The following is a 26,837-nucleotide window of genomic DNA, read 5'->3' on the forward strand; positions in this document are numbered from 1 at the left end:
TAAATTTAATTTTTTCTTTATTTGAGACAGGGTCTTGCATCTGGTTATGTAGTCCATGCTGGTCTCAAAAGTAGCATCTTTGCACAGGCTAGGCCTACACATTTACTACTTAGCTGCACTCCCAGACACATGGAGTTCAAGTTCTTTTTTGTATAACAGAGTTTCCTTCTAAGCCAAATTTACCATCATATTGAACACACACACACACACACACACAGAGAGAGAGAGAGAGAGAGAGAGAGAGAGAGAGAGAGAGAGAGTACTCTAGATATATAGTTTTACGACATCTACACATAAACAACACTTCAAGAAGAGTAAGAGTTTATTTTGAGCCAAATATGATTGCCTGTGGCTCAAAAACACTGATTTAAGCCACCCCAATGACTTGTTCCTCCTTGCAAACAGCGTTTTCCGTTCAAGCAGGTGCACAGTGGGTGGAGAAAGGGGCAGTCGCTAAATCAGAATCCTGGGAGGAAACTTTCCCGGTTGCAAACTTAAGGTGGAAGAGCAAACGCCACGGGCTCGCGGCTGCCTGCGCAGCCTCGGGGTCCCCTTCCCTGCCAGCTCCTCCCCTGGTCTTTGCCGACCTTCCGCACCCCTGCCCAGCGCCGCCGCCCGAGCCGACGTGGCGGAGCGCACAGGTCGCGGTCAGGTGGTCGGTGACGCCCGGGACCGGCTCCCGGGAGGGCGGCGCCGACGCCCGGGGTGGGGACTGCGCGGGCGGCCGCGGGCGGAGCGCGGAGCGGCGCGGAGGAGCGCGGCGGGCGGAGCGCCGGGAGCGAGGTGGCTCAGACATGGACCGTGGCGAGCAAGGTAGGCGGCTGCTGGCTCCTGGCTGCCGAGCGGAGCCCCGGAGCCGCGCCTGGGAGACCCCAACCCGGTCCGCTTCGTGGCGGAGCCGGGGAGTCTCTTACCAGCGCGGAGCGGGAGGAGGGCCCGCGCCGCGGGAGCGGGAGAGTGAGTGTGCTCCGGCGTGCCCGAGCGACTGTGCGCGGTCGCGTGCGAGTGTGCGGGGAGGAGAAGGGTGGCGAGAGGCCACGGAGGTGCTAGGATGCGCGCAGGGAGGGCCACCGCGCTGGCTTTGGTGTCACCAGCAGATCCTGGAAGTGATGGCGTTTTGATGGGACCAAGACTTGTGAAGACTTCCTGCTCGCCAGTTGGGATTGTTGGTGGCCTTTGAGCCCGTGAGCCACAGTGTTTGGATGTAGATATTTGCCATAAGAGGAGTCCCCAAACTGTAGAGTGCAGTCTGTGGGTTTGGTTGGGGGAAGGGAGCTTTCACGACCTGAGTCTTAGTTACCAGCCAGGTGAATCGCACAGTAGGGAACCTTTGGTTTCCCGCACCAAGGTGTTCCTTTTACTTCCTAAGATAGCTAGTCAAGTGAAATTGCCCGGAATAGAATCAACGGAGATGTGGCCAGAAGCAGATTATGATTTTTAATGGAAATATTGCCTACATTGGAGAGCTCTGCTGTGAAACTGGCCTGGTTGGGCACTCCTGAAAAGGGTATAGGAGTGCTAAAGAAAACGCCAAGTGTTTTGGAAGTGGTTTTAGGAATCATTCCTGGTGTTTGCCCCTGGTATGAGTATCAAGGATGAGTCTTTGAAAATGTAAATAAAACTGTATTTCACAAGTATTGTGTGTCTTTTACCTATGATTAATTTGTAAGGTAGGTTTTTTTTTTTAACGTAGTAATCCCTCCTTTCTCTTCCCCCCCCCCACCCCGCGATAATTTCACGATCACTCCATGAGTTTCCTGCTACTCATGTACCTATACAAATGCACACACGCTGTCTAGACTTTTGGTTTTTGGGGTTGCAACCCGTGTTGCCTCTTTGAGCCTGAGTTAACTAGGTAACTTGTTCTTTGTATGTCAGTGAGTTAGAAAGTTTGTACTGGGAAAGTTGGGAAACCTGGGACGCCTGTATATTCCATTTGACCTTGCCTGCAGACTGTGTCAGGGTGCATATGTTAGTGCGCTCTATGTGTGCTTGCCTATGAATCTGTTTTTTTTTTTTGTTGTTTTGTTTTTTTTGTTTTGTTTTTTGTTTTTTGTTGTTGTTTTTTTTTTTTTTTGCCATGTTTAATATACTGATGGTTTTAGTAAAGTCTGCTACTTTCAAGTGTGCTGAAGGGCTGTTTGGTTTCCGTGTCTGTGTGATTGTTTTAATGAACTGTATGTTTTAGCCCAGCAGCTGTCTCAGCCCTTGGTGCCTCTGTAGCATTCCAGCAGGCTGATGTGCTCTGTGTGGTTTTATGGGACTTGTTTTTTTTTTAAGTTCCTTATTCTAGGACTTGTAAAGTGAGTCTTTGCAGGCTGCTACTGTAGCTGTCAGCTGTGCACCCTGTCGCCTCCTTGAAGAGCACGGAAGGGTTGGGAGGCTGGGTCCTCAGGGAAGCCTACTGCCTTATTCTTGCTAGATTTCCTAGTACCTTTGTGACAGGTGGCCTACCTGTCTCTAGTCAGCCAGTCCCCCAGGGAACAGGGAGGGACCCCACAAAGCTTGTTAGTGCCTAAGCTGAAAGTGCTTGTGGAGCTTCTGCCAGCTGCTGACCTCTGCTTTTTTTCTGGGATCAGACTGTGCTGGCAGGACAGGTGAGTTTACCTGTAATGGGCCTTTGGATTGGTAGAGCAAGGGCTTCAGCATGAAGTGCATCTGGGAGGGACTCCAGGCTTCCTGTTGGGTGGCAGTGACACGTGCAATTTTAAACCTGGTATACTGTGTTGGCTGGGATAGAGTGCAGCAAACTGGTTGTGTCCTTAATTGTGAGGGCTTGTTGTTGTCCTGTCTGTCTGTCTGTCTGTCTGTCTGTCTATCTGCAGAAATATTTCAATCTATATCAGAAACTGTCTGGATTTATATTTTGTATGCTTGGAGTTTTCTTAACCCTTGTCCCTTATAACATCACAGAAGTTTAGCTGTGCCGATAAATGTCCTCCTTCTTGTCTTACATGAACTCCATTGAAAAGGTCTTAAATTTTCTTGTTTGTTGGTGCCGCTAATCTACCTTTTGCTACTGATTTTCTTAGCAGACCTCTAAGCTTAAAAACAGTGTTGGGTTCTTTGATACTTTGTAATCTGTGCCCAGATTTTACTGTTTTATTTTTCTACTTTGTGTTTAGACGCTGGGTCCCATCCAGCCCTTCTGTTGTACTGGCTCTCAACCTTCAACTGCAAAGCTCCGAAAGGCATTTTTCAGGGAGGGCACAGGAAACTCGATGTGTGTAATGTTTCCTATGCTGCCACTTGCTAGCTGGAGCGTGCCTGTGTGAAGACAAAGCCCTCCTGCCTCCTTTTAAGGGCTGAATACATATTTATAAGCAAGGACTCCCTTATGCCATTAAGAATTGTAGTATGTCAGCAGCAGTTGCCCACACGCTCAGCATGTTGTTAGCTTAAACAGAGTAATGTTTTAAGGGGAAAGAGGAAAGGCTGCCAGGGCCACAAACCTGGGAGAGAACGAGTGGGTAGGCAAAGAACAATAGAGTGATGTGTTGTTAATATTTGACCCTTTAGCCTTAGAGTTAGGACAGATCTGGGATGCCCTTTATTTAAAAGGGAAGCAGGTGTAAAGCAGAGAAAGATGGACATCCTAAAAGGTGTGCTCCCCAGACCCTGGGAGTGGCCTGCCCACGTTAGGAACCTCTCTGTTCATCTGTTCAGTACTGCCCGTTTCATCATGGTATGGATATCTTAGTTATCCTCCACTTCCTGCTTTTGTTTTTGGTGGCAACCTGCCTGGTCCTCAGGGGGAAAAGCCAGCAGTAAAAGTAGCTGTGTTCTCTTAGCAGGCTCTTAAAATGGAATAATCTATGTGTGTAATAAAAACACATTAGACACCCCCAGTTCAGAGCAGAACAGAGAAGGCCCAGTCCATGGGGATGTGCCATGGAGCCCTTCCTAGCAGGCTAACCTCATTTTCTACCCTCTTGAGGTTAATTTACTGTTTTAATTGTTGACTCTTATAAAAATCTCTTTTGAGACTCTCTCAAACATTATTTAAATTGGCTGGGTACCAGTTGTGCAGAGACCATAGTTTTTACGTTTTTTTAATTAAACAAAGAAATCAAAGGATTTATTGATTGTTTGATTGATTTAGACAGGGTTTTGCTCTGTAGCCCAGGCTGGCCTAGAACTTGCAGTCTGTGTTCTGGGGTCATAGGTGTAGGTCACCATGCCTGTTGAATTGGGGGTACTTAAGATGTTAGTGATAATCGGGGAGAAAAAGAATATTCCAATCTAAAAGTACTTTCTGGTACTAAAATAGTTGTTTATTTTAGAAGAATTGGAAATGTGGATGAAGAGAAAGGAAATAAAACCACTTTTAACACCATTCTGACAATTCATAGTGTGATTGTGTGTCTACCCTTTTAAATGGGCAAGTCATAAAGCTGGAGCGTTGAGCGTCTGTAAAGTATCTTTTACTCGCCTGTGCAATTGTCTCGGAGGCTCACTACCTCAGTCGATAACCTAGGCCTAGTCCTGGAAGCTTCTGGTCTCCATACAATCTTATCTAGGCCTAGAATGCTTTCAAGCCTTTGAAAATTACTGCTGAATAAACTCACCCTTCCTAATTCTTTCTGAACTCTGACGTCTGATTCAACTCAGCTGTTCTGACTCAAACTCCTCTCCACGATGGCTGATTTAATCTGTCTTCCCTTTTGGCCTCTGATTAAATAACTCTGCCTGGCCTCATACTGACTCTGGCAATCTGATCTGATCTTCTGGCCCTTTTCATTCTCTCTCGTTCTTTCTTCACCTGTGTCTAGCTTGTTCTCCCCCCCCCCCCCCCCCCCGCAATCTGTCTCTATACCACTGTCCTGGTAAAACTGCCCTCTCTCCTCGTCCCTCTCTGCTGTGCTCTCTTAAGCAGCCTCTCTTTTCTCTCCTTCTCCTGAGATTTGGGCAGATCCTATTCTGTCAAATCTTTTTCCGATTTGTTACTTTGTCTGCCATTCAATTAGACATCACTTTCAAACCTGGGTGCTTTCTTCTACAAACTAACTTTACCTTCATTTTTGGGATTAAAGATGTGTACTGGGCCGGGGAGATAGCTCAGTGGTTAAGAGCACTCACTGCTCTTCCAAAGGTCCTGAGTTCAATGCCCAGCAACCACATGGTGGCTCACAACCATCTGTAATGGGATCTGATGCCCTCTTCTGGTGTGTCTGAAGAGAGTGACAGTATATATATATATATATATATATATATATATATATATATATACACACATATATATACACATATATACACATATATATACGTATATATACATATATATGTTATATTATATATTATATATGTGTATTAAGGTATGTGCTAAGGCTGAATCACACCACAACAGGAAACAGGTTATTTTAGTAACTAGCGTAACCATCTCAGGTTCACAGTGCAACAGCATCCTGTTTTATAACTAGTCCTTTAAAAATAAACTCTATATTTAAACCAGGCTTGGTGGTCCCAGTCTGGCATACCAGCCCCTCAGTAGCTTGAGGCAGGAGGATCTCAAGTTCCAGGTTGGCCTGGGCTACAAAGTGAGCTCAAGGTCACTTTGAAAGAGTAAAAAGGCAAGTTAGACTAGCTCAGTCCAGGTGAATCTTTCTAACTTGTCAAGGCTGTCGACTTATTCTCTAGAACTGCCACTCAAAAGAAAACCTCAGCCTTCACAACGTAGCAACAATTCCTTCATACATATGTATATACATATATATGAAATCTGTAATTTTATTATTTTTAAAGTTTTTTAAAAAATATTTATTTACTTATTATATATGACTACACTGTAGTCGTCTTCAGACACAACAGAAGAGGGCATCGGATCCCCTTACAGAATTACAGATGGTTGTGAGCCACCATGTGGGTGCTGGGATTTGAACTCAGGACCTCTGGAAGAGCAATCAGTGCTCTTAACCACTGAGCCATCTCTCCAGCCCCATTTTATAATTTTTTGTGTATGGGTGTTTTGCCTGCCTGTATATATCCAGAGCAAAGTTTCCTTTGTTTCTTTTGATGGGGCTGTTGGGTGAACTGGATCTCAGAACCCAGGTAACAGCATGTTCCAGCAACTTCATTGCTCTATGTGTGTGTGCATGTTCCACAGCCAGAGCAAGGCAGGCACTTTTCTTTCTCTCCACCTTATGCTTTAGATGCAGCCTCTCTCTGAAGCTGACGCTTGCCATTTTAGCCAGGCTGGTGAGCTCCTGGAATTGCCTGTCTCTCTCTCCAGTGTTGGGGTTGTATGCATTGGTCATGCTGTCTTGCTTTTTACTTGGGTGCTGTTTGTTTTGTTTTGTTTGAGACAAGGTTTCTCTGTGCTGCCCTGGCTGTCTTGGAGCTCGTTTTGTAGACCAGGCTGGCCTTGAACTCACAGACATCTATCTACCTTTGTCTGCTTCTTAAATGCTAGGATCAAAGTCGTGCGTCACTGCCTTTGCACGACTCTTGCAGTGCTAGCTGTTGCCCACTAAGCACCTTTTTTTTTGAATGTGTGTGCATCATGACTGTAGGAAGAATTCTTAGAGGAGTGTGACTGTTCACTTTTGATTGTGCCAAATCCTGCTTGTGGAAATGGAGCCAATTATTCCGCCAGCATGTGTTAATGTCTGCTCCCTACACCACGTGGTCACAGCATTCCTGTACAAGCTCAGCTTTACCTATCTTACAAAAGAAACAATTCTCCTCTCCCTCTCCGCTCCTCGTCACCCCAACCCTCTTCTCCATCCTCCCCCTCTCTTTATTTGGAGACAAGCTCTCACCAAGTAGCCCATATTGGCCTCATGTGTGTTGTAAGCCCTTGGCCTCAGCCTCAGCTGTGAGCACCACACGGGCCGATGTCCTTTTCTGATAGGAAAGTGTATCCACTCTTTCTGCATGTTTCAAATTTACATTTCATTTTCAGCAAAACGTTCAGCCGTAATCGTTGTGTCGTGTGAATTTTATCTGTAAAGCTTAGCCTTCTGTCCTTGACCGAGGGGCTGATGTGAGGGCGGACGTTTGTTTTCCTTAGGTCGAGATTTCTTCATTGACTTTATGGTGGTTTTTCTTTCTTTCCAAGCAGGAATACTAACCAATTATCCTTTTCATTTATAACATCTAGCTTATGAATCATTCCTAGAAATGTCTTCTTCACTCCGACTTCACATTTCATGCTTTTATCTTTTTACATCTAAGTCTTCCATCCATCTGGAGTTTATTTTAATCGGAGGTGTGAAGTGAGACCCTCAGCTAGGCGGTGGTGGCACTGGAGGGGAAGGGGGGACAACTCTTGAGTTTGAGGTGAGCCTGGGCTACAGAGTTAGTTCTAGGACAGCCTGGGCTACAGAGAAAGCCTGTTTCCAAAAAAACAAAAGAGGAGGAGGAAGAGGGGATGGGGGAGGAGAGCGAGGGACAGAGTTGGGGGGGGGAGAGAGAGAGAGAGAGAGAGAGAGAGAGAGAGAGAGAGAGAGAGAACGAACACCTCTACCCCTCTGTCTGTCTGCCCACTTGCTGCCCAGTTCCTAACACCATCTCTTGTCCAACAGGTTTTCCCTCTCTGACTTGCAGGCTGTTGTCAGGCTCTGCACTCTTGCTTTCTCTTTTTCCTCCTTGATTTGTGTGTTCACTGCCTGCAGCTAATTTCACGAGATGTAAGACATGCTGTGAAAGACACATCTCCTCCTCCATTGTTTCATTTTGGGTTTTTTTTTTTTTTTGGTTTGCTGTCAGACTTTACTATGCTTGCCAGATTTTATTTCCAAACGAGTCCTACAGTTAACCTGCCCAGGTAGAAATTGAGTGGAAATGCTGTGAGCATATCCCTTTTTCTTTCTGTAGAATCAGAATCCTCTACTTCCCTTCCTCCCCCTTCCCCTCTTTCCCTCCCCCTCCCTCCCCACTTCTCCACTCCTCCGTGCCTTTCCCAGTCTCTCACCTTTAGCTCTAGACAGGCTTACCCTCATGGTCCTCTTGAAAGCTGTAACCATAGATGTGCAGCAACATACACCGTGTAGTCTGCTGTTTTTTCTTTAATTACTATGGAACACCTTGAATAATGTTTGTCAGAGTCATACTGTGTTTACAGTTTGCTTTGGATGCTGTAAGATAATAAGCAATTTACCACAGACAAAGATGATGATTTCGTGGCTTCACTGTTGTAGTGTTTCAGGAAGGACTGGAATCCTCCCTTAGGTTTAATCCAGTCTCCTCCTTTCAGAGTTAATCCAGTCTGGCATCTATGGCCAAGGGACCCCCTTCTCACAGAGGTGGTTTCACCTTAAGCTGTGCCACAGCGGCAGGTTCAGGAAGAGTAATTACCGCCTGATGAGACGATTGCCTTTCCCTCCCCAACCTTTGCTTCTCTGCTGCTGCCCCTGGTGCCATCCTTGTTCCTGTGGGGCTGTCTACCTGTCCCAGCACAGAATGAAATAAAAAAAATATATATTTGTATGTGCATGTATATATATATATATATATACACACACATATACAAATATGTACATATATACACTATATACATATATGCATATATACACATATGTACACTATATATATACACATATGCACACACATATACACACACATATATACTATATACATATATGCATGTATATACACACATGTACACTATATATACACATATGCACACACATATACACACACATATATACTATATACATATATGCATGCATACACATATATGTACACTATATACACATATGCACACACACACATATATATACACACATATATACACTATATACACATATGCACACACACACACACACACACACTATATATACATACACACACACCACACACTATGTTACCTTGGTTCTTTTCTTCTCTAATGGTCCCTTCCCCGTCATGTGGCTCCTCTGTTACGTGGCTGACCTCCATGATGGCTTAATGGAAACATCATGACTTTCTCTCTTCCTTTGCGTGTGTTCCTCCACTTGCACTGCTGAGACTTACAGCTTGTCTTCCTTGGGTTTTCTTTGGAACTCCATTCAGTAAGAGACCTCTTTTCAATTCTTGCATTAATGAGTAAGAAGCCCAAGAGATGAGCCTGGTTTCCCTGGTATCAGGTGACCATGACGGGACCTCTGCTGTTTGGAGGTCGGATTCTGTTTTTGTCATTACAGATAATGCTGTAAGAGAAACAGTTTATCATGGGTTTCCTAGAGCATAGGGAGGATGCTAACGCGAACATTAGAACTTTTAATCATTGTTACTAGAAAAATTTGTTGCCATTTTTCTTGTAAAAAGTATTTAGAACTTAGCTCAACATGGTAGTCACTCCTGTGATCTCAGCACCCTGGGAAGCTGAGGCAGGAGGATTGCCAGGTGTTAAATTTAAACCTATTGCTCTGTTGTGCTTGGCTTATTTCATTTGGTGCTGTGTCCGTGCCCTTAGGGTTCATCCACAGTGTGATGTGTGGTATGATTGTCATCTGGGGACTGGAGACATTCTGTGTGTGTGTTCTACATCTTCTGTGTTATTTGCCTGGCCTTCTTCTTCCTCTTGCTTCTGGGACTAGTACCACAGCAAACATATCTCCTTTAAATACTGCCATCTCCTCAGATATATGTGACATTCATTAACAATGTCTCTAGCCAACCTTTTACATTTTGGAAAAACCTGTGTATTGTTTTCTAAAATGTGTCCCCACCAGAAGTGCTCAGGGCTGCCATTTTTCCACATCGTCACCCACACTTGCCTGTTTCTTGTGATTCCTGTGATAAGTGGTCATCCTAAAGGATGACAGGAATGCTTGGTTGTGGCTTTGATTTGCATTTCTGATGGTGAGGAATGGTTGGCATCTTTGCATATTGTTTATCAGAGAAGGGTCTTTTGAAGCCCTTTGTTTTTGTTGTTGTTGACTTGAAGAGTTCTTTATATATTGTAGATACTGATCCTCTATTGTCATGGTTTGTAAGTATATTTTCCTGTTCTATAGCTTGACTTTTTACTTCCTTAATTGTTTTTTCTTCTATGTTGATTTCCTGACTTAAAAAAAAATAAGACATATGGTTGAAAAATATCAGTTTTATGTTTCAAATTTCTATTTCCTAGGAGGTGTGGATGGTTTTTTGGCTATTTGTGGTTCCTTTTGAGATTTTTTTTTAAGCTACTCACTCTTCTTAATAAAGCTCATGCCTCCCATTATCTTCCCCTTCCCTTACACGTGGTGTGCTCTGTGGCCCTAAGCACTTTACACATTACACATCCCTCCATCCCCACAAAACCATCTTCCTTCCCTAATTCTTAGCCCTTTATTTTTCTTACTTTTCTTACTTACTCTTAGCCAGTTCAGTTCATGTTTTTCTTACCACTTAGGCTATGTTGTACTTTAAAAAAAAAGATTTATTTATGTATACGAGTACACTGTAACTGTCTTTAGACACACCAGAAGAGGGCATCGGATCCCATTACAGATGGCTGTGAGCCACCATGTGGTTGCTGGGAATTGAACTCAGGACCTCTGGAAGAGCAGTCAGTATTTCAACCACTGAGTGATCTCTCTCTCCAGCCCCTATGTTGCACTTTTAAATGTCAACTAGCAAAATATAGTATTAAGAGTAAATACTTTTAAGTGACATTTTGGGCATACTGTGATGTCTCTGAGTGACCTTTGATACTTCTTTCTTGGAGTTTGTCTGTCTTAAGACTTTAAAGGCTTTGGTAATCAGTACTAAAAACAGTGGTCTCAGCCATTCATTTGCATATCTTAACTCATGAAGACACTTGTTGGAGAAAAATGCAAATTCAGTTTTAACAATTGCATGTATAAAGACTGGAAACTCACTGGATCACGTGATCCCTGCTGCATTCTTTCTCAGCCAGTGTGGATGGGCTCCCACATGGAGGCTGTGGCTCCCTCAACAGCCAGGAAAAGGATGGAGCGTGGTTTATGCAGCCTTCTTGCGATGTTGCTCCACACTCAGTATGGGCGTTTCTAGGAGGCTGACTGGAAGCACGGGCCTCATCACACAGTGCTGGTTGGAAGACGTCAGCATGAATGGAGTCAGACTGGAGTAGACAGAAAAAGCTAAGGATAAGGGAGAGAAACTGGCTCTGCCTAGAGACAAGAATATATGTTCAAATATGCTTCTAGCTTTATATAAACCACAGAAGCGTGTTTTGTAAATAGAACAGAGACTGGTTCTTTCCTTCTGCAGTGTATCTGTGTAAATGCCTTGTCTATATAAAGTGGATAGCGATGTTTAAGCTTGTGTCGGGCAGAGGTTGTTAGTGGCTTGTCATTTCTTTAGTCAGTCAGGTCTGTCAGTGTCCCTAATGCCTCCAGAGCCAAAGAAGCACGGGTGGCCTCATTTGTTTACCTCCCAGGCTGTCCTGGATCTGAATGTTGCCCAGAAGCACCTTGAGCAAGTGTCTGTTCCTTCTGCCGCCCTTTTTAAGCACTAGGGTTACAGGCGTGTGTGCTCCTGACCTTGATTTATGCAGTGCTGGAGATCACATCCACAGCCTCCTGTGTGCTGCGCTAATGCTCTGCCCACTGAGCTCCAGACCCCTCAGTGCATGTTAGAATGGCTTCTTTGAATGTTATTGTGAGGGACATAGCACTCTGGTGACCACGCCAGAGCTGAAATTTTCCATTTACTGTTTTCAGGGCATGGTTGTCCCTGAGCTCCCGAAACTGTGGGAAATGAACCCACGCCGAGCAGCCGCCTGCGTCAGAACCCCAGTGGGATGCCCACAGGAGCACCAGTCATCCTGAAATGTTCTGCATGTTGCTTTCTGAGTCTCTCAGCCCTCCTGCCATTTTCAGTTGTCTGTGGGCCATAGTTACAGTGGCCACATCTTCCCAAGATCTACTCTGCTAGAAATTACCCTAATCAGACCTTCGTTTCTAAGAAAATAACACTGGGTCTAAGAGCAGCTTAGTGTATGATTGCTGGGCAGGGCACAACTCCCTTTTTTGGAGACGTTTTTCTCACAGCTAATTAAAACAAAGCTGGAATCCAGAGGAACAGGGTGTCAGCCCTGCCTCCCAGTTGCCGGCATTTTCTGGAGTCCTTTTAGTAGTATGACAGCATTTCCGGAGTGTTTGCTGTGTGCCAGCCTTCATTATAAATGCGTCCAAGCAGGTGCTGGGGTGACTCCACTTTACAGGATAACTTCTCCACAGCACAGTACTTGGCACAGACAGATCTGGGCTTCTGACCTGTGATGTCTGGCTGACATGCCGTTGTCCAAGTGAGCATCATCTGGGACTTACTCAGTGTCCCTTTTCCCTCGGAGGGCAGTAGCAGAGCTACTGTGGAGTGTGGAAGGTGCACTAAGAAGTGAGAGCCTGTATGTCCGTCTGTCCTCTCGACTCAGCTAATTGGAAACGTTGAAGGCAAAGAATGTTGGGTACGACGTCACATCTGGGTTCCAGGTTTCATGTGACTTCTGGTTCTGAGGCACTGGGCAGGTCAGTTCACCTGTCTGACATTGCTGCTGCCCTACCTAGCTACAGGTGCAACTGACACTGAAGTTGAACGTTAGGTGACGCTGGAGTACTTGAACCTAGTGATCCCAATGCAGATCCAACGTCATGGCCTTTCTATAGCATGACCACCTGCAGGCTCAGAGTCGTATGGACTGACCCTCACAGGGAGCAGATGACGTGAAAGCTGTATTACTTTACCAGGGAGGAAGCCGGCAACTCTGGGCTGGGTCCACAGAGGACCCAAAGTAGACGGTGGCATTGGAACTCCAGAAGGCTGGAGTGCACTGGAGGGTTTCGTGCTCCAGGCAGGGTATGTGGTACTGGAGATGAGGACCTTGGGAGGCGATTTGGTCATGAAGGCTGAACTCATGGCTAGGGTTGATGCACCCCCCGCCCCCACCCTGTCAGTCTGTCTGTCTCTGTCTCCATCTCTCTGCTTATGTCTGTATGCACATGCACGTGGAGGCTAGAAGTCAGGTTCCTATGTTGTTTTTCAGGTGCTGAGTCTTCCTTGCTTTTAGAGATAGGGTCTCTCTCCATCTTGGAGAGATAGGTGAACCTCTCCATCTTGGCTAGGCTGACTGCCAGTGAGCTCCAGTGATCCTCCTGTCTCTACCTTTCAGGTGGGATTACACACTACCTTGGCTAGCTTTTTTTTTTTTTAAACAACCAAGTCCCCCTAAAAATATAGGCTCTTAGTATTGATCTCTGTCCATCCACCACATAAGGACAGAGCAACAACAATCTGTGAACCAGAAACCACGGCTTGTGCCGGGCTCCTGGTCTGCCACCACCTCCGTTTTGGGCATTAGCCAAAAGCCTAAGAAGTGGTGTGTTGAAGCCGCTCTGTGGTCTTTGAACCACTTGAGCTGACAGAGACCAAGTACAGTGGAGAGAAGGGAGGAAAAGGAGTTTGTAAGGAAGACCCTGAGCGCAAGCAGAGTGTTTGGCAAGACGTAGAAATGGCTTGTGCCTGGGGTTTAAGGTGATCCTTTTGAGTATAAATGAAGGTTCTTGTGAGTGAGGGTCAGGAATTTGGATTATAAAATGTCACTTGGCTGATGCATAGGACATAGGTGATGCATAGGGAGAGCCACTGTGTTCCAGGCCTGAGTTGAGAAGGCTGTGGGAACTGGGTGTGCTGGGTTCCTGGGAGGCCTCAGGGAGAATAATTCCGGTGTCGAGAGACTCAGGTGGGGAAAAAAGCAGGGAAAGGGTTTCATAATGGATATAGAAAGAACTGTGCTAGCCAGAAAACACAGAGGACTGGACACCGGGAGGGAGACAGTGAGTGCTGAGAGCTGTTCGCTTCTGAGGTCTGCTCCCATGTAAGCGGGACTGGAGGATTGATGCTTGAGGGTAGGGTCACCCAGAACCCCAGCTCTCTAGTGGGGGAGGGGCGGTGCTAGAAGACTCCAACTGCTAGGTTCCTCGGATCCCCGCGTCTGTCGGCCATATCTCGCATGTGGCCCCTGGGTGCCTACGTGTCTTACAAGCTTGCTCAGGGCTTCTCGGGCAGAGTCCTGGGAGAGACAGGCTGGCTGGAGCGATGTGGCTTTTTATAGCCTTGCTTTGTAAGTCACATGATGTCGATTTTATGTCATTCCAGTAGTTAGAACTGTGTCACTGAGAGCAGCTTGGGAGAGAGAAAGTAGACTCCAGCTTTGGGTAGGAAGCATGTCAGTAAGTGCAGACTTGTGTTTTAAGGTGACTACATCTTTGGGTGTGGCCTCCGTGCAGATCTGTTCAGAGAAAGGTGGGCCAAATGTCAAAGTTCAGGATACCTGACATTGGGCAATATGATGACCACAGAGAAACTAAAGCAAAAGAGAGACGCCTGGCCCGTGAACCTTCCCGGTGTGAATTAGGAAATAGGTAGGCTTCTGATGTGTGTGGAGAGGGGGGTGAGGGAGGTGAACAGGTTGAAACCAGCCTCTCAGATGAGATTTCCAGGATTTTCCCATTGAGGCTTCGGAGAACAGGGAGGAGGGGAGGTTCAGCCCGAGCCTGGGAATGGAGGATGGGAGGTAGCCAATCAGGGATGCTCCTTTGGGAAGAGTCCAGAGGTGCCTGAACAGAAACTTTGGATTAAATGGTAGTACTTGTCCTGTGTTTAGTGATTTTTTTAACTGTTAAAGTGGAGAGGATGAAAGTTTGGCTTTTGCAACTGTTTGCAAAATGTGTAGAAACCAGAGGCAAAGGGGCTAACCAGATCTGCTGTCCAGTAGCTGCCCCTATTTCAGTCAGGATGCTTCTCAGGCAAAGGGCATTTTCATGGTGGTATTACAGAATTTGACCTTCAGGCAGCCCAAGTCTATAGGCAGTAATTAATTTCCATGTGTGAGAGCCTTGCAGAACAAAGACATTTATTAAATATTGGTCCTGGGAAAGTATGATCCATCTTCCCCCGGGGCGTTCTTATTGCCAGAGAAGCATTTTAACCTGGTGGTGACATTTGAGCAAAGTTGGAGATGCTGAGATTTCCAGATTTGACCAGTGGTTGCCGAGGCCGAGAGAACCTGTGTTCACAGCATGGGATGGCTTGTGCCAAGTCCAGATTTGTTAGACACCAAGTTCATTGGCTTGATCGCTCCCTCAGATCCTTTTCAGAAACCGCCTTCATTCAGCTTCCTGACCTGGAGTCTGTCTTAGCTCCCTGTGACGCCTCCCTGCCCCAGTGGCCAGAAATGGATGGTTCTGCCCACTGCTTCAGGGGGTTCAGTAAGATTGAGCATCTCCATTCAGAGCAAAGACAGCCTGACAGATTTCTCTGGGTTGAGCAGCTCTGGTTCCGTGTTAGTCTCCTTGCAAGCTTACTGTAGACAGTGGGTTGAGACGCTGAGACAGTCGGCCAGCTTCCACTTTTTAAAGTTGCTGGACAGTATGGTCTCTGAACCCCAGGTCACATGTCCCTGTGTGCACTAAGCTCTTCCTGCTTCCCCCTTCCTGTCATTTCTCCAATTCCCGTTTTCTCTTTCAAACCTTCTCCACTTGCAAGAGTGGTTTCATTTATTTAATAATATGCTTTATGTTGAGTGTTATTGGCTTTTCAGTCGGAGTAATAAAACATTCCCAGAAACCTGCTTTGTTAACTTCGTTCATTTATTATTAATTTCCTTGCTATTTCAAGGCTAATTTGGATATATATATATATATATATATATATATATATATATATATCATCTAAATATAGAAGAAACTTTTCAAACTATTGGGGATTTAAAAATATCACCCTCTGGGCCAATAGAGAAACAGGAGACTGTGGCTTGGTACCTTTTTCTTCCTAACTTAAAGGTATCATGATTAAGAAAGAAAAAAACCTGTTAGAAGTTATACAAGGAAGTTTAGATTTATCTTTCCTAAAGGGATTGCAGGAAGCTGTGAGTCAATTATGACTGTAGTCTGGTCCTTCCTAGGATGTGGGCCCCTGTGGGATCGTCATGTCCACTGTGGTGCTCCCTGCCATCAGGCGCCAGCTTTTGAAATCTCTGGCCTACTGCCCTGCTTTGCAGCCTGTCCTGTTGTTCCTCCACCCACACTGGTCCTCTGGAGGCAGTCCTCCTCCTCCTAACCCTCTGCTCTCCTCTCCAAGATGCCCGTCCACTGAACCACGCTTTTCCTTTCAGCAGTGACAGTATGTGTTTTCAATGTTTAGATGTGTCTGTTTTCCCCTCCCCACTCCTACCATGTGCCTGGTCTTGAGCTCTGAATAGGATGGATGTCTAGGAGGCTTCCTGGCAATGCACCGCTGTGCACTGTGCAGTGCTTGGAGGGGACAGCTTAGACTTTAGAGCTTCTGGAGAATTTGAAGTTTTAAGTTCTTTTCAGTCAGTGCGGTGTGGAACCGAAAGCATTCATTTTATGTGCTGATGATGCTAACTTTTATCACGTGCTCTCCAAGTCCTAGCTCCTGTCCCGTGACCTTTTCCTGTTTACTGGTGACCAAGTTTAAAGTTTACAGGGCGTGAGGAGTTCTCCAAGGTCAGAAAGTAAGTCTGCAGTGTTTTTATCACCCGCCGCCAGTGTAGGAGCTCTGTCTCAACGGAGTTGCCAAAAATGGAACGGGTTTACTTAAAAACAACAATGTGCGTGTGTGTGTGTGTGTGTGCGTGTGTGTGTGTGTGTGTGCGTGTGTGTGTGCGTGTGTGTGTGTGTGCGTGTGCGTGTGCGTGTGTGTGTGCGTGTGCGTGTGTGTGTGCGTGTGTGTGTGTGTGCGTGTGTGTGTGTGTGCGTGTGCGTGTGTGTGTGCGTGTGTGTGTGTGTGCGTGTGTATGTGTATGTGTGTGCGTGTGTGTGTGTGCGTGTGTGTGTGTGCGTGTGTGTGTGTGTGCGTGCGTGTGTGTGTGCGTGTGTGTGTGCGTGTGCGTGTGCGTGCGTGTGTGTGTGTGCGTGTGTGTGTGTGTGTGCGTGTGTGTGCGTGTGCGTGTGCGTGTGTGTGTGTGTGTGTGTGCGTCCACCTTGGTGTTTTTGCGATGTCGCTGGCTGGCCAGTGAGTCTCAGGATCTGCCTGGTTCCATCTACCCAGAGTTGGGGTTGTATGTATGTTTGCTCTGCCATGCCCAGCTTTTTACGTCAGGGTGGGGCTCTCACTCAGATGCTTCCAGGCAAGCCCTTTCCTGAGCCAGCCATTGCCCAACCCAGAAGCTGAGTCTTAAGGGATCTGGACTTGGCGTCACCGAGTTATCCATTAATGAGGTGCTTCCTAAGAGCAGGGAGAGGACGAAGGAGGCGCTGCACGCCCCCCAGCTGCTGAGGAAGGATTGTTTTCCCTTCGGAGGCAGCAGACTTTCTGTTGATTCTACCGTAGAGCAGTCATCACCTTCAGTGTTCGGAGTCCAGAGCTTTAACAGCTGTCCTCGACTTCCTTCAGTGTATGGGCGGGAGAAAATCAAAGCAGATGCATTTCATGTACTTATGTGTTTTCCTGTGTTTTAAAGTGGTGGTGGTGATGATGATGTCGTCTCATAGAGCCATACCTGGCCTCAGATTCATTATATAGCTCTGGCTGGACTTGAACTCCTGATTTTCCTGCTTCTATGCAGTTATTCTTCACCTCTTTTCTGTTTTCAACTTAACTTTTCTGTAACTGTAGTGCACAAACAGATAAGAAAGCTTATCAATAATGCAATAAAGAAACCATATTTTAAATTATTTATGCAAATTTATTCAAGCATATTAATTCTATAATTAATATAATGTTTTATGTATATTGTAATATATTGTATTTTATTATATATAATATAAATAAATTATATGTTTATATGTAAATAATTCATAATATAGTCTATTATGTTTATATATAAGTTAATACGATTATAGTTTTTATATTTTATTAATTAAACATATCAATTTTCTTATCTGTCATTGTGTCCAAAATGCTTGGCAGAGTCAACTTCCGTGGAGAAAGTTTGTTTACTTAGGCTCACAGTTTCAGAGCATTTTGACCAATCCAGCAGGGAGCCCTGGCGGAGGCTCCTCATCAGGAAGAGGAAGTGAGGCTGGAGGCAGGTGCTGTAATCATCCAAGACCAGTGCCTCGTGGCCCACTTCTGCCAGCAAGGCCCCACCTTCTAAGGTTTCTACAGCCCTTTAAAATAGAGTCACTGTCTGGGAGCAGGCATTTAAAACAAGAGCTGGTGGGGGACATTTCTGCTTTAAACCACAGCATTAAGTGTCTTACTGAAACCTCAACCCACTTCAGCACTTTTCTCCCATTCTTGGTTTGACTCTGTGTGTGCATCAAGGGACAGGGGTGCCTTCAGACGCGTCAGACCGTTCTAATAAAAGTCATTTTCTTCATTCACTGCATTTCTCTCCCTCCTCTGCACACACCCTGTCAGGTCAATGTTCAAGTTCTTAATCACAGGCCTTTCCCTGAAACACAGGGTGCTTTCTTTGGCTGTCCTTCAAGATATCAGGTTTCCTGTGTTCAAAGGGAGCCTGGGACCTGCTCGTGCTTGCCTTTTGTCCTGTAAGACATCCTCTGAGATGGAGTTGAGTCTCAGTTTAGGATCTCCAGTAGGATGAACATTCATTCTTTTGAAGGATGGTGTTGAGGAGGAAGGCTGTTTTCATAACAGCTTTGTATACTGCCTCGGTGCTTCTGGGGCTCACTTCTGCTCACGTGACCTCCTCAGGTATGTTATGGTGGGCTAACTCCCACAGGCTGTTCCCACAAGCTGCTAGCTCCTCTTCACTCTTCCTGGCTCAGCTGTCCATCCCTGTTCTCTAACAAAATGGTTTATTTCTTTATTTTGAAAAAAAATGTATTTTCTCATCTCTACATAATCCTGGCTGTCCTGGAACTCTATAGACCAGGCTCTGGTTCTTGAACTCACAGAGATCCTGTGTCTGTCTCCTGAATGCTGGGTTTAAAAATGTGGTCCTCCATGCCTGGCAGTTTATTTTATCTTACATTTCCACATTCACTGAGGAAAGCTGAGGCAGGAACTGATGCAGAGACCAAGAAAGAGTGTTGTTTACTGGCTTGTTCAGCATGCTTTACACAACCCACACCCACCTACCCCATGCTGGGGCTGAGCATGCCCATGTCAGCCCACAGACCTACAGGCAAATTTGATGGATGGAACTCCTCAACTCACAATTCCACTTCCCAGATACGTCCAGGTTTGTGTGTGTCCCGTTGACATGGGATATTTGTTTTTTCCTTCTTCAAACTATTAATGCTAATCAGATACATTTCAGAAGGTGCCTCAGAAACCCCAGGGTTGCAGTATTCTGCTTTGAAGTAACAGAAACACAGGGTTCTTGTGAATATAAAAGCTGCTTGCCTGGAGATCATGGATCTCATCTCAAAGTACTGACATGAGGTCGTCACATCCGGTGTCCCGAGTCATTTCCCGAATCATGCCCGATGCCATGCTTTTTACTTGTCGCTTTACTCTGTAAGGATGGATAAAAACCACACAAAGATCATTCGGTGTGTGTGTGTGTGCACCTTTGAGAAGACAGAATAACAGCAAACATATGACTCTAATTGACTTTGATTTCCGATAAACAAAATGAAAGACACCTTTCAGTGGGCACTGCTTGGACATGCATCCCCCTTTGTTTTTCAGTTTGACTGCCTGGCACTTAGGCCATTTCTGTTTGGTGTGGCCTCGGACAGGGGCTGGGTCTAAAATGAAGACTTCCCAGAATTTTTCTTTGTCATACCTTAAAAAGTCACTGCTACTGTTTTTCTTAGGTTTTAGATCTAGTCTGTAGAGACAAAGAATGACCCTTGTGCTACTACTGTCCCTGTCTCAGAGTGATGGATCCTTTTTAAATTTTTTGGATAGTCCGTTTATTGGAAGCTATAATTATATTGCTCTTCACCTCTTCTCTGGGAAAAATACCCAAACTTCTTAAATAGGTACAGCCAGGAATCTGGCCTAGATAAAGGAAACAGTCAGTTGGCTGAATCATGAGAGTTGAGCCCCGTATTTGCTTTTAGGTTAAGAGAATTTATATAATTTCTGTACAGTGAAGAATTGAGGCTCAGAGACTTGAATGCCTCACAGCTGTCCCTCTGTGATTCTATTGTAGCTGCATCGCAGGGTTCCTTTGCCTGTGTCAGAGTACAAGTGGACAGGAATGGCCTCCCATACCCAAGAGAAGAAGAGGTTGAACCTGAATCACTGAGATGGCCAAAGTCAGACGTGAAAACGTATTCAGCTTTTCTTCCCAGTGAAGTCTGCAGAGTTCTTGTCCAAGTGAAACTTTGTTCTCTGTCAGAGAGTGAAGGCAGGGTATCTGGGTTGTTCTAGAAACCAGCTTTTAAAATTCCTGCCTGTGGTGTCAGTGGTAATGCCATGCACTCCTGTGCTAGATCAATCAGGTCTGGGGATGTAGCTTAGACGATAGTGTGTATGAGGAACCCAAGCTCAGTCCCTAGCACCATATAAACCTGGCCTGGTGGCCCAGGCAGTGGGAGGGGCCCAAGTGCACAGTTATCATTGGCAACACAGTGAGTTTGAAGGACACTGACTCAGACAGACAGACAGACAGACAGACAGACAGACACAAACACACACACACACACACACACACACACACACACACACACACACACGAAAGCATCTCAGGGTGGATTATTCTTAATTTGTTTTGTTTTTATTTTTTGAAGACAAAGGGTTTTGCTGTGTTGCCCAGCCTCTTGACTACCTCCAAAGTGCCTCCATATAGGCTTGTGCCACTATACTTTGCAGGAAATGAATACTTTTGGGCCGTTTCTTGACCAAATATCAAGTGTTATGGCCCTCATATTTTAGGTTTCTGTAAATTTGTAGAATTTATTTTTATGTTCAGAAATGTCAGTAAAGGTTTGATTTTTTTTTTCCTCTCTCCCATTTCTGGCTGTGAAGTTAATGAAGAAAAGTGTGTGTGTGTGTGTGTGTGCATGTGTGTGTGTGTGTGTTCTAGGCTCTGCCGTGGTGAACCTGCTTGGTCAGGATTTACAGGTGCATGGCCAGTCCTCTGGAAGGCTCCTTACTCCTCCCTCAAGGCTCCTCCTGCTCTTGTGTCCTTTGCCCTGCCACCCCACTGGAGATCTCTGGAAAGTGCCGGACAGCAGCTGGGGCTGCGGCCTGTAATTGGAAAGCTTCAACGAACAGGACAACAAAAGACTTTCTAAGTAGCCTTCTTCAACAAGGCCTGCATTGTTCAGCCTCCCTCTCCACAGTTGCTAGGTCTTCTTCCTATTACAGTTGGCCATTTGTCACGTGCTTGCTCTGAGAAGGCCTCAGGAGGACCAGTTGACCTGCTGTGAATTAGGAGAGAAATCCTTACCAACTGTGTTGCTCACAACCATGCTGCTCAGTAACCATGGGGACCGTTGATCTCCCATCGTGGTCTTTCCGTGTTTTACACATGCAGCTAGCCATTTACTGTCCCTTGCTGGCACTTGCAACATCACCTACCTTCGAGAACCCACCCGTAGACTGCTTATTAAAAGGCGTGGGCATAAACGAAGCTCAGGAACCTCAGATGACAGTTGTCCCACTGTGATCCCTGACCGTGTGAACTGGTCCTCCTCAAGCATAGACGCATCTGATGGACAGATGGTAACACTATCCAGAGTCTGACTCTGCAGGTCAAAGGTCAGGCCTGGCGATAGACACTTTTAGCAGGATTTCATGTGTTCAGGGACCACAGTATTTGGTCACACTATGTAGACTAGCTTTTGTATGGGGGAGGGGTGTTGCTGTTTTACTTTGTTTTCTTGCTGTTTGAGTCAGGGTGTGTGTGGACTTGGCTGACCTGGATCTTGCTGTGTTTTTCGCTCCGTCCTTGAACTTTCAGTCTACTTACAGCCTGTACTCTTGAGTTCTGGGATGACAAAAGTGAACTACCGTGTGTAGCTTGCATGTGCTGTGTGTCTGTGTAAATGGAGGTTGAACCCATGGCTTTATGTATCTCCTGCAAGTATTCTACACTAAGTCACATCCCCAGCTCTTGTGAGCCTTTTTATTTTACCTTTTTATTAGTATGGGTGTCTTGCCAGCATGTCTGTCTGTACATCACTTGCATGTAGTGCCCTTGGGGACCAGATGAGGGTGTCAGATTCCCCGGATCTGGATGGAGTCATAGACAGCTTACACACGCACACCACATACACACACACACACACACACACACACACACACACACACACACACTCTCTCTCTCTCTCTCGTATTTTTCATCTGCTCTGGGTCACACAGAGTTCTGTGTGAGTGCCTGCTGCTCACTTCATCCTCCCCAGCAGCTGCATGATGTTCCAGAGTACTCATGCACTATGATTTAATGTCAGTCAGTGGTTATTCTGGTTCTTTCCAGTGTTGTCGTCTGTCAGTTATTATAAACACGTGCCTTGTTTAGTTTCCTGTATGCATGTGTGCTTGCCAAGGATAATATGCAGAAGTGAAATCGATGACTACGTGGAATTTTAGACACTGGCTTCCTAGTACTCATATAGTAATGCCCAGCCATAGGTAATCGTCTTATTTCCCTTCCAGTGTGGAGCTGATTCAGCACAGTGAAATTCCAATGTCCTGGCTGGACATTTCAAATGCTCTGTAGCAGCCTTTGGTTACTGACCAGCCTTTCTAGGTTTTTTTAAATGTATTTAAGAAAGACGAATACTTAAAGTTTTCCTCCTTGACTAATAACTGCAGACTGGTAAGAACTGTGGTCAGCAGCAGTAGTTCATACAGACAGAGGGCTGAGTGTGTGTGTGTGCGCGCGCGCGAGTGCGTGTGTGTGTGTGTGTGTGTGTGTGTGTGTGTGTGTGTGTGTGTGTGTGTTTGCTCTATACTTCAGGTTGGCCTCCAATTAGTGATCCTCCTGTCTCAGTCTCCTTTCTGCTGGGATTGTAGGATGCACCAGCGTATTGGTTTCTGTTGGACTGAGAGAGGGACATTGAGGTAGCTGAGATCTTTTGTTTCCCCTCCTCAGAGCTGGATTTCAGGCACACGCCAGTGTCTTCAGCGTCTTCACCTTCATGTGGGTTTGCTTTCCTTTCAAATGTGGAATCAGAGTTTCCTTTCCTCATGAGGTGTTTTTACTTCATGCCAGACTTTGATGTGCATGACCAAGGTCAGCATTGACTGTGGTGTCCTGATGAGCGAGTTCTCCCCTGCACCCCCATGCCCTGGCAATACTGTGCCACAGGAAGTAGGAAGGCCTGTAGTCAGGGGTGAGCTGTAGAGGGTCTAGTGTGCTTTTAGTTTTACCATTAACCAGTTTTTATGGGACGGTAAAGAGAAGGGAGGAGGAGAGGAGGGAGGGAGGGAGATGGGGAAGAAGAGGGAGGGAAAAGTGGGGAGGGAGAGGGACAGGGACAGGGAGAGGGAGGAGATAGAATGTATGTTCATGCATACTTTTCAACCTCCTTTTGCCTAAATTATTAAAAGCAGCTCCTCAAAGATTCTATTATTTTAAAAATAAGAAATTCTCCTCCCAACAAGACAAAGCAAACAAACCAACCAGGGCAAATATTCCATAAGGAAAGGTATTACTTTTCAGTTTGATTTGAGGGGAAAATTGTTTTTCCTTGCCTCATGCAGATGTTTAGTGCAGAGCTGCCCGGCTCCCCATGCACGCAGGCTGTGGTGTCAGCGAAGGCTTTCCCCGGTCTCACTGTACCTGGCTCACATCCGGGACCTGGGTACTGCAGTGCTCCTAAGGAAGGAGGACTGCTGTGGTTCCCAGAGGCTTGCTCTGCCCCTGAGCACCTGTGGGAAGGTGTAGGTTCACACGAACACACAGATGGCCTTCCCGTGCACACACGCCATCATCTGGGGGACAAATGTGGCATCTGAAGAATCACCTACTTGCCTTTAGGATCTTAGCAGAGTCACCCTGTTGGGCCACAAGATGGTAGTTTTATCTTCTAGCTTCTGGCAAGTCTGGCTTTTCCTTAGCTGTTGAGACACAGTTGGGTGAAGCACTCACCTGGTGGCTGACAACCATTTGTAACTCTAGTGCCAGGGGGTCTTCTGACCTCCACAGACACCTGGCACACTTGTTCGACACAGACAGAAATGTAGGCAAAACACTCCTGTAGATAAAATAAGTAATCTTAAAAATAGAGGTTCCTTATTCTCTGAGGTTTTTGGTGGTTCAGTTTCCTGGTATCAGGTGTTGAGGAAGTTGAAGTGCCCTGGACACTTTGACAGTTCTTGAGTTTGGTCAAAACGGACACAGAACACCTTGAAACAAAGACATGAAAGCCATATGAAAGGTCCGTCTCACGGAACGGGTTGTGGACACCTCCTTTCTGAGGTGGTTACAGGTCATCTAAGAAAAGCAGTGGTTTTGAAGGGCGGCTCTGAGATTTGTGTGTGCTGCCTGACCTTCCCCAGATACCTCCTGGTCCAAGTCCTAATAAATATTTAATGTGAGGAGGCATCTGCTGAGCTTGCTGCGTTACCATGGAGAGGTGACTGTGGTCTCAGCTGTGTGACAGAGGCAGGCCTCCAGTGACAGGGGTGATCACAAAGGTCATGTGGCCTCAGCTTGAGGTGACTTCCTGGTTCTGGTGAGGCTTGACGGGTTTCTGCAGAGTCTCCACCTGTAATGTTTTAACAGTCCCCAGTTTAAGTTCTGCTTTGTCTTCTAGCTCTGGCTTCAGCTCTGACTATAAAGTAACAGCCTTAGATATTGATACAATGAAGACAGCCATTAAGGATCCTTTCTGATGTAATTGTGAAACCTCCCCAGTAGGTGAAGGAACGAAGTGGTGTGCTATACAGAGTGACACAGACCGTTAAGGAAACCTTGCCTGATGATAACTTTCATCTGAAGAAGCACGGCTATTCTCCCTGATTCTGATCATCCCTCCACCCGTTTCTAAATCTGGTTGCAACATTTGTCATGTGTAATTTAATCCTTGAATTACTTTATATGTGTATTGCTTGAAAGTTCAGCCAATAAATGGATATGACTTTCATGATGATTTAAAATCTTGATCTCTGTATTTCATGAATATTACAGGGATGTACTGTGAGACTTTTAATTAAAAATTACCGGAGAAAGGGCCCTGCTATGTTGTCCAGACTTATGGCAAACTTCTGGGCTCTAGCCATCTGTCTTAGTTGTGCGTCTGTTGCTCTGGTTTCACACTAACAGAAACAATGTGGGGAGGTGCAGGTTCATTTCAGATTCCGACTCTCAGGACATACTCTATCACTGAGGTAAGTCAGGGAAGGAGCTGAAGCAGAGGCCAGGAGGCAGAGCTGCCTACTGGCCTGCTCCTCCTGACTTGCTCAGCCTGCTTTCTTAGAGAATTTAGGTCTGCCAGCCCAGGCAGGGGTGGTACCACCCACAGTGGGTGGCCCACATCAATCATTAATCAAAGTATCCTACAGACTTGCCTACAGGCCAATCTGATGGAGGCATTCTCTCAATTAGGATTTCCTCTTCCAGCTGGGTGGTGGCGGTGCCCACTTTTAATCCCAGCAAATGTACTTGTATCTCTGGTCTACAGAGTGAGTTCTAAGACAGCCAGGATTATACACAGAGAAACCCTAGCTTAAAAACAGCAGCAGCAGCAAAGAAGTTTCCTTCTTTCTATACATGTCTAAGACTGTGTGTCAAGATGACAAGCCAGGACACTGTCCTCTTGTTCCAGCCTACCAAATAGCTGGGAGCACAGGTACACGGCTACTATGCCTAGCATAAACATCTTTCTGAAAAGCATTTTGCATCTGTTTGTCTGCTTTGGTGGCAGTACAGTGGAGTGTGTATTAGAATCTTAACATTTAACAAGTATACTTCATATTGAAAATGGAACTGTCTAACCCTTAGTGGTTTTTCTTTGGTTTCTTCTTCCTCCTTATTTTCCTGAGTAGGGTTAAGTGACTGTACTGGTTATTTTTATATGGCAGTGATAAAACACCATGGCAAAGTAAGGTGGTTTGGATGAGAATGGCCCTATAAGCTCTTATGTTTGAACACTGGATGCCTGTTGGTGGAACTGTTTGGGAAGGATTAGGAGGTGTGGAGAAGGAGGCATGTCCCTGGGGCGGTGGGGAGGGGTTAAAGTTTTAAAAGCCCATACCATTCTCTCTTGGCCTCTCCCTCTCCCTCTCCCTCTCCTTCCCCCCCCCCCATCCCCCCATGTGCCTCATAGATGTTGTCTCAAGTACGAACTGTCAGCTACTGCTTCAGCACCATGGCTGCCTGCCTACCTGCCTGTGGCCCTGCTTCCTGCCATTGATGGCTGTAGACTCTAATTCTCTAAAAATGCATGCAAAACCTCAGTAAACTCTTTCTTCATCTTCCTTGGTCATGATGGCTTTAAACAGATTCCAACATATTAATTGTATCGATTCTTTGGGGATTTCACATCACACACCCCTATCACATGTATTTCACTGTCCTTCCCTGTTCTCCCCACACTCTTGTGACCTTCCCCAGCCAAAAAAACCCCCATGTTGTGTTGTCTGTATACTCAGTGGAGCGTGTTCAGACTCCCTGTGGCCTGCCCTTAGAGCTGAGTCCTTCCCCTCATCCCTGTGGGAAGCGCTTCAGCAAACTATCACACCTTTTAAGAGTGCTCTTCAGTGGCTTCCTGTCTAGGCTGTTACTGTGTGTGTGTGTAAGTGTGGAGTGGGTGGGATGGAGGTAGGGGTCATCACAGAACTCTTCCATGTCCCTCTTTCTCAACTGCACATCTGCAATCATCGATGTCACTGCCAAAGTAGCTTATGGGCTCTTCGCGTCCTGTGGAAGCATGGATCATAGGCTTCCCCTTTGTCTCTGGCATCCGCACATACCATGAACTGGACTCCCAGTTGTAGTTGGGCCATGGACCCAGATGCAGTCCTCCGATGCAACTGGGATCACAGACAACATGGCTTTAGGCCGCAGCATGGACCAAGGACACCCCACCTGGCCTTCCCCCTTCAGTGGCCTC

At 46.0% G+C, this 26,837-nt stretch overlaps 1 protein-coding gene across 9 annotated transcripts in view; it reads left to right on the top strand.

Moving 5' to 3' along the window:
• Positions 1-249: 249 nt before the first annotated feature.
• Tpd52 (tumor protein D52) overlaps positions 250-26,837 on the top strand; it is an 80,929-nt gene continuing 54,341 nt past the window's right edge. For 6 of the 9 annotated variants that reach the window (XM_063281536.1, XM_063281538.1, XM_063281537.1 and 3 more), the window contains exon 1: positions 250-813. In XM_063281536.1, coding sequence (XP_063137606.1) covers positions 381-813 — 433 coding nt within the window. In that variant the 5' untranslated portion in view covers positions 250-380. 9 annotated transcript variants of the gene reach the window in all.

This window comes from Rattus norvegicus, chromosome 2, assembly GCF_036323735.1.
Source record: "Rattus norvegicus strain BN/NHsdMcwi chromosome 2, GRCr8, whole genome shotgun sequence".
Classification (NCBI taxonomy): Eukaryota; Metazoa; Chordata; class Mammalia; order Rodentia; family Muridae; genus Rattus; species Rattus norvegicus.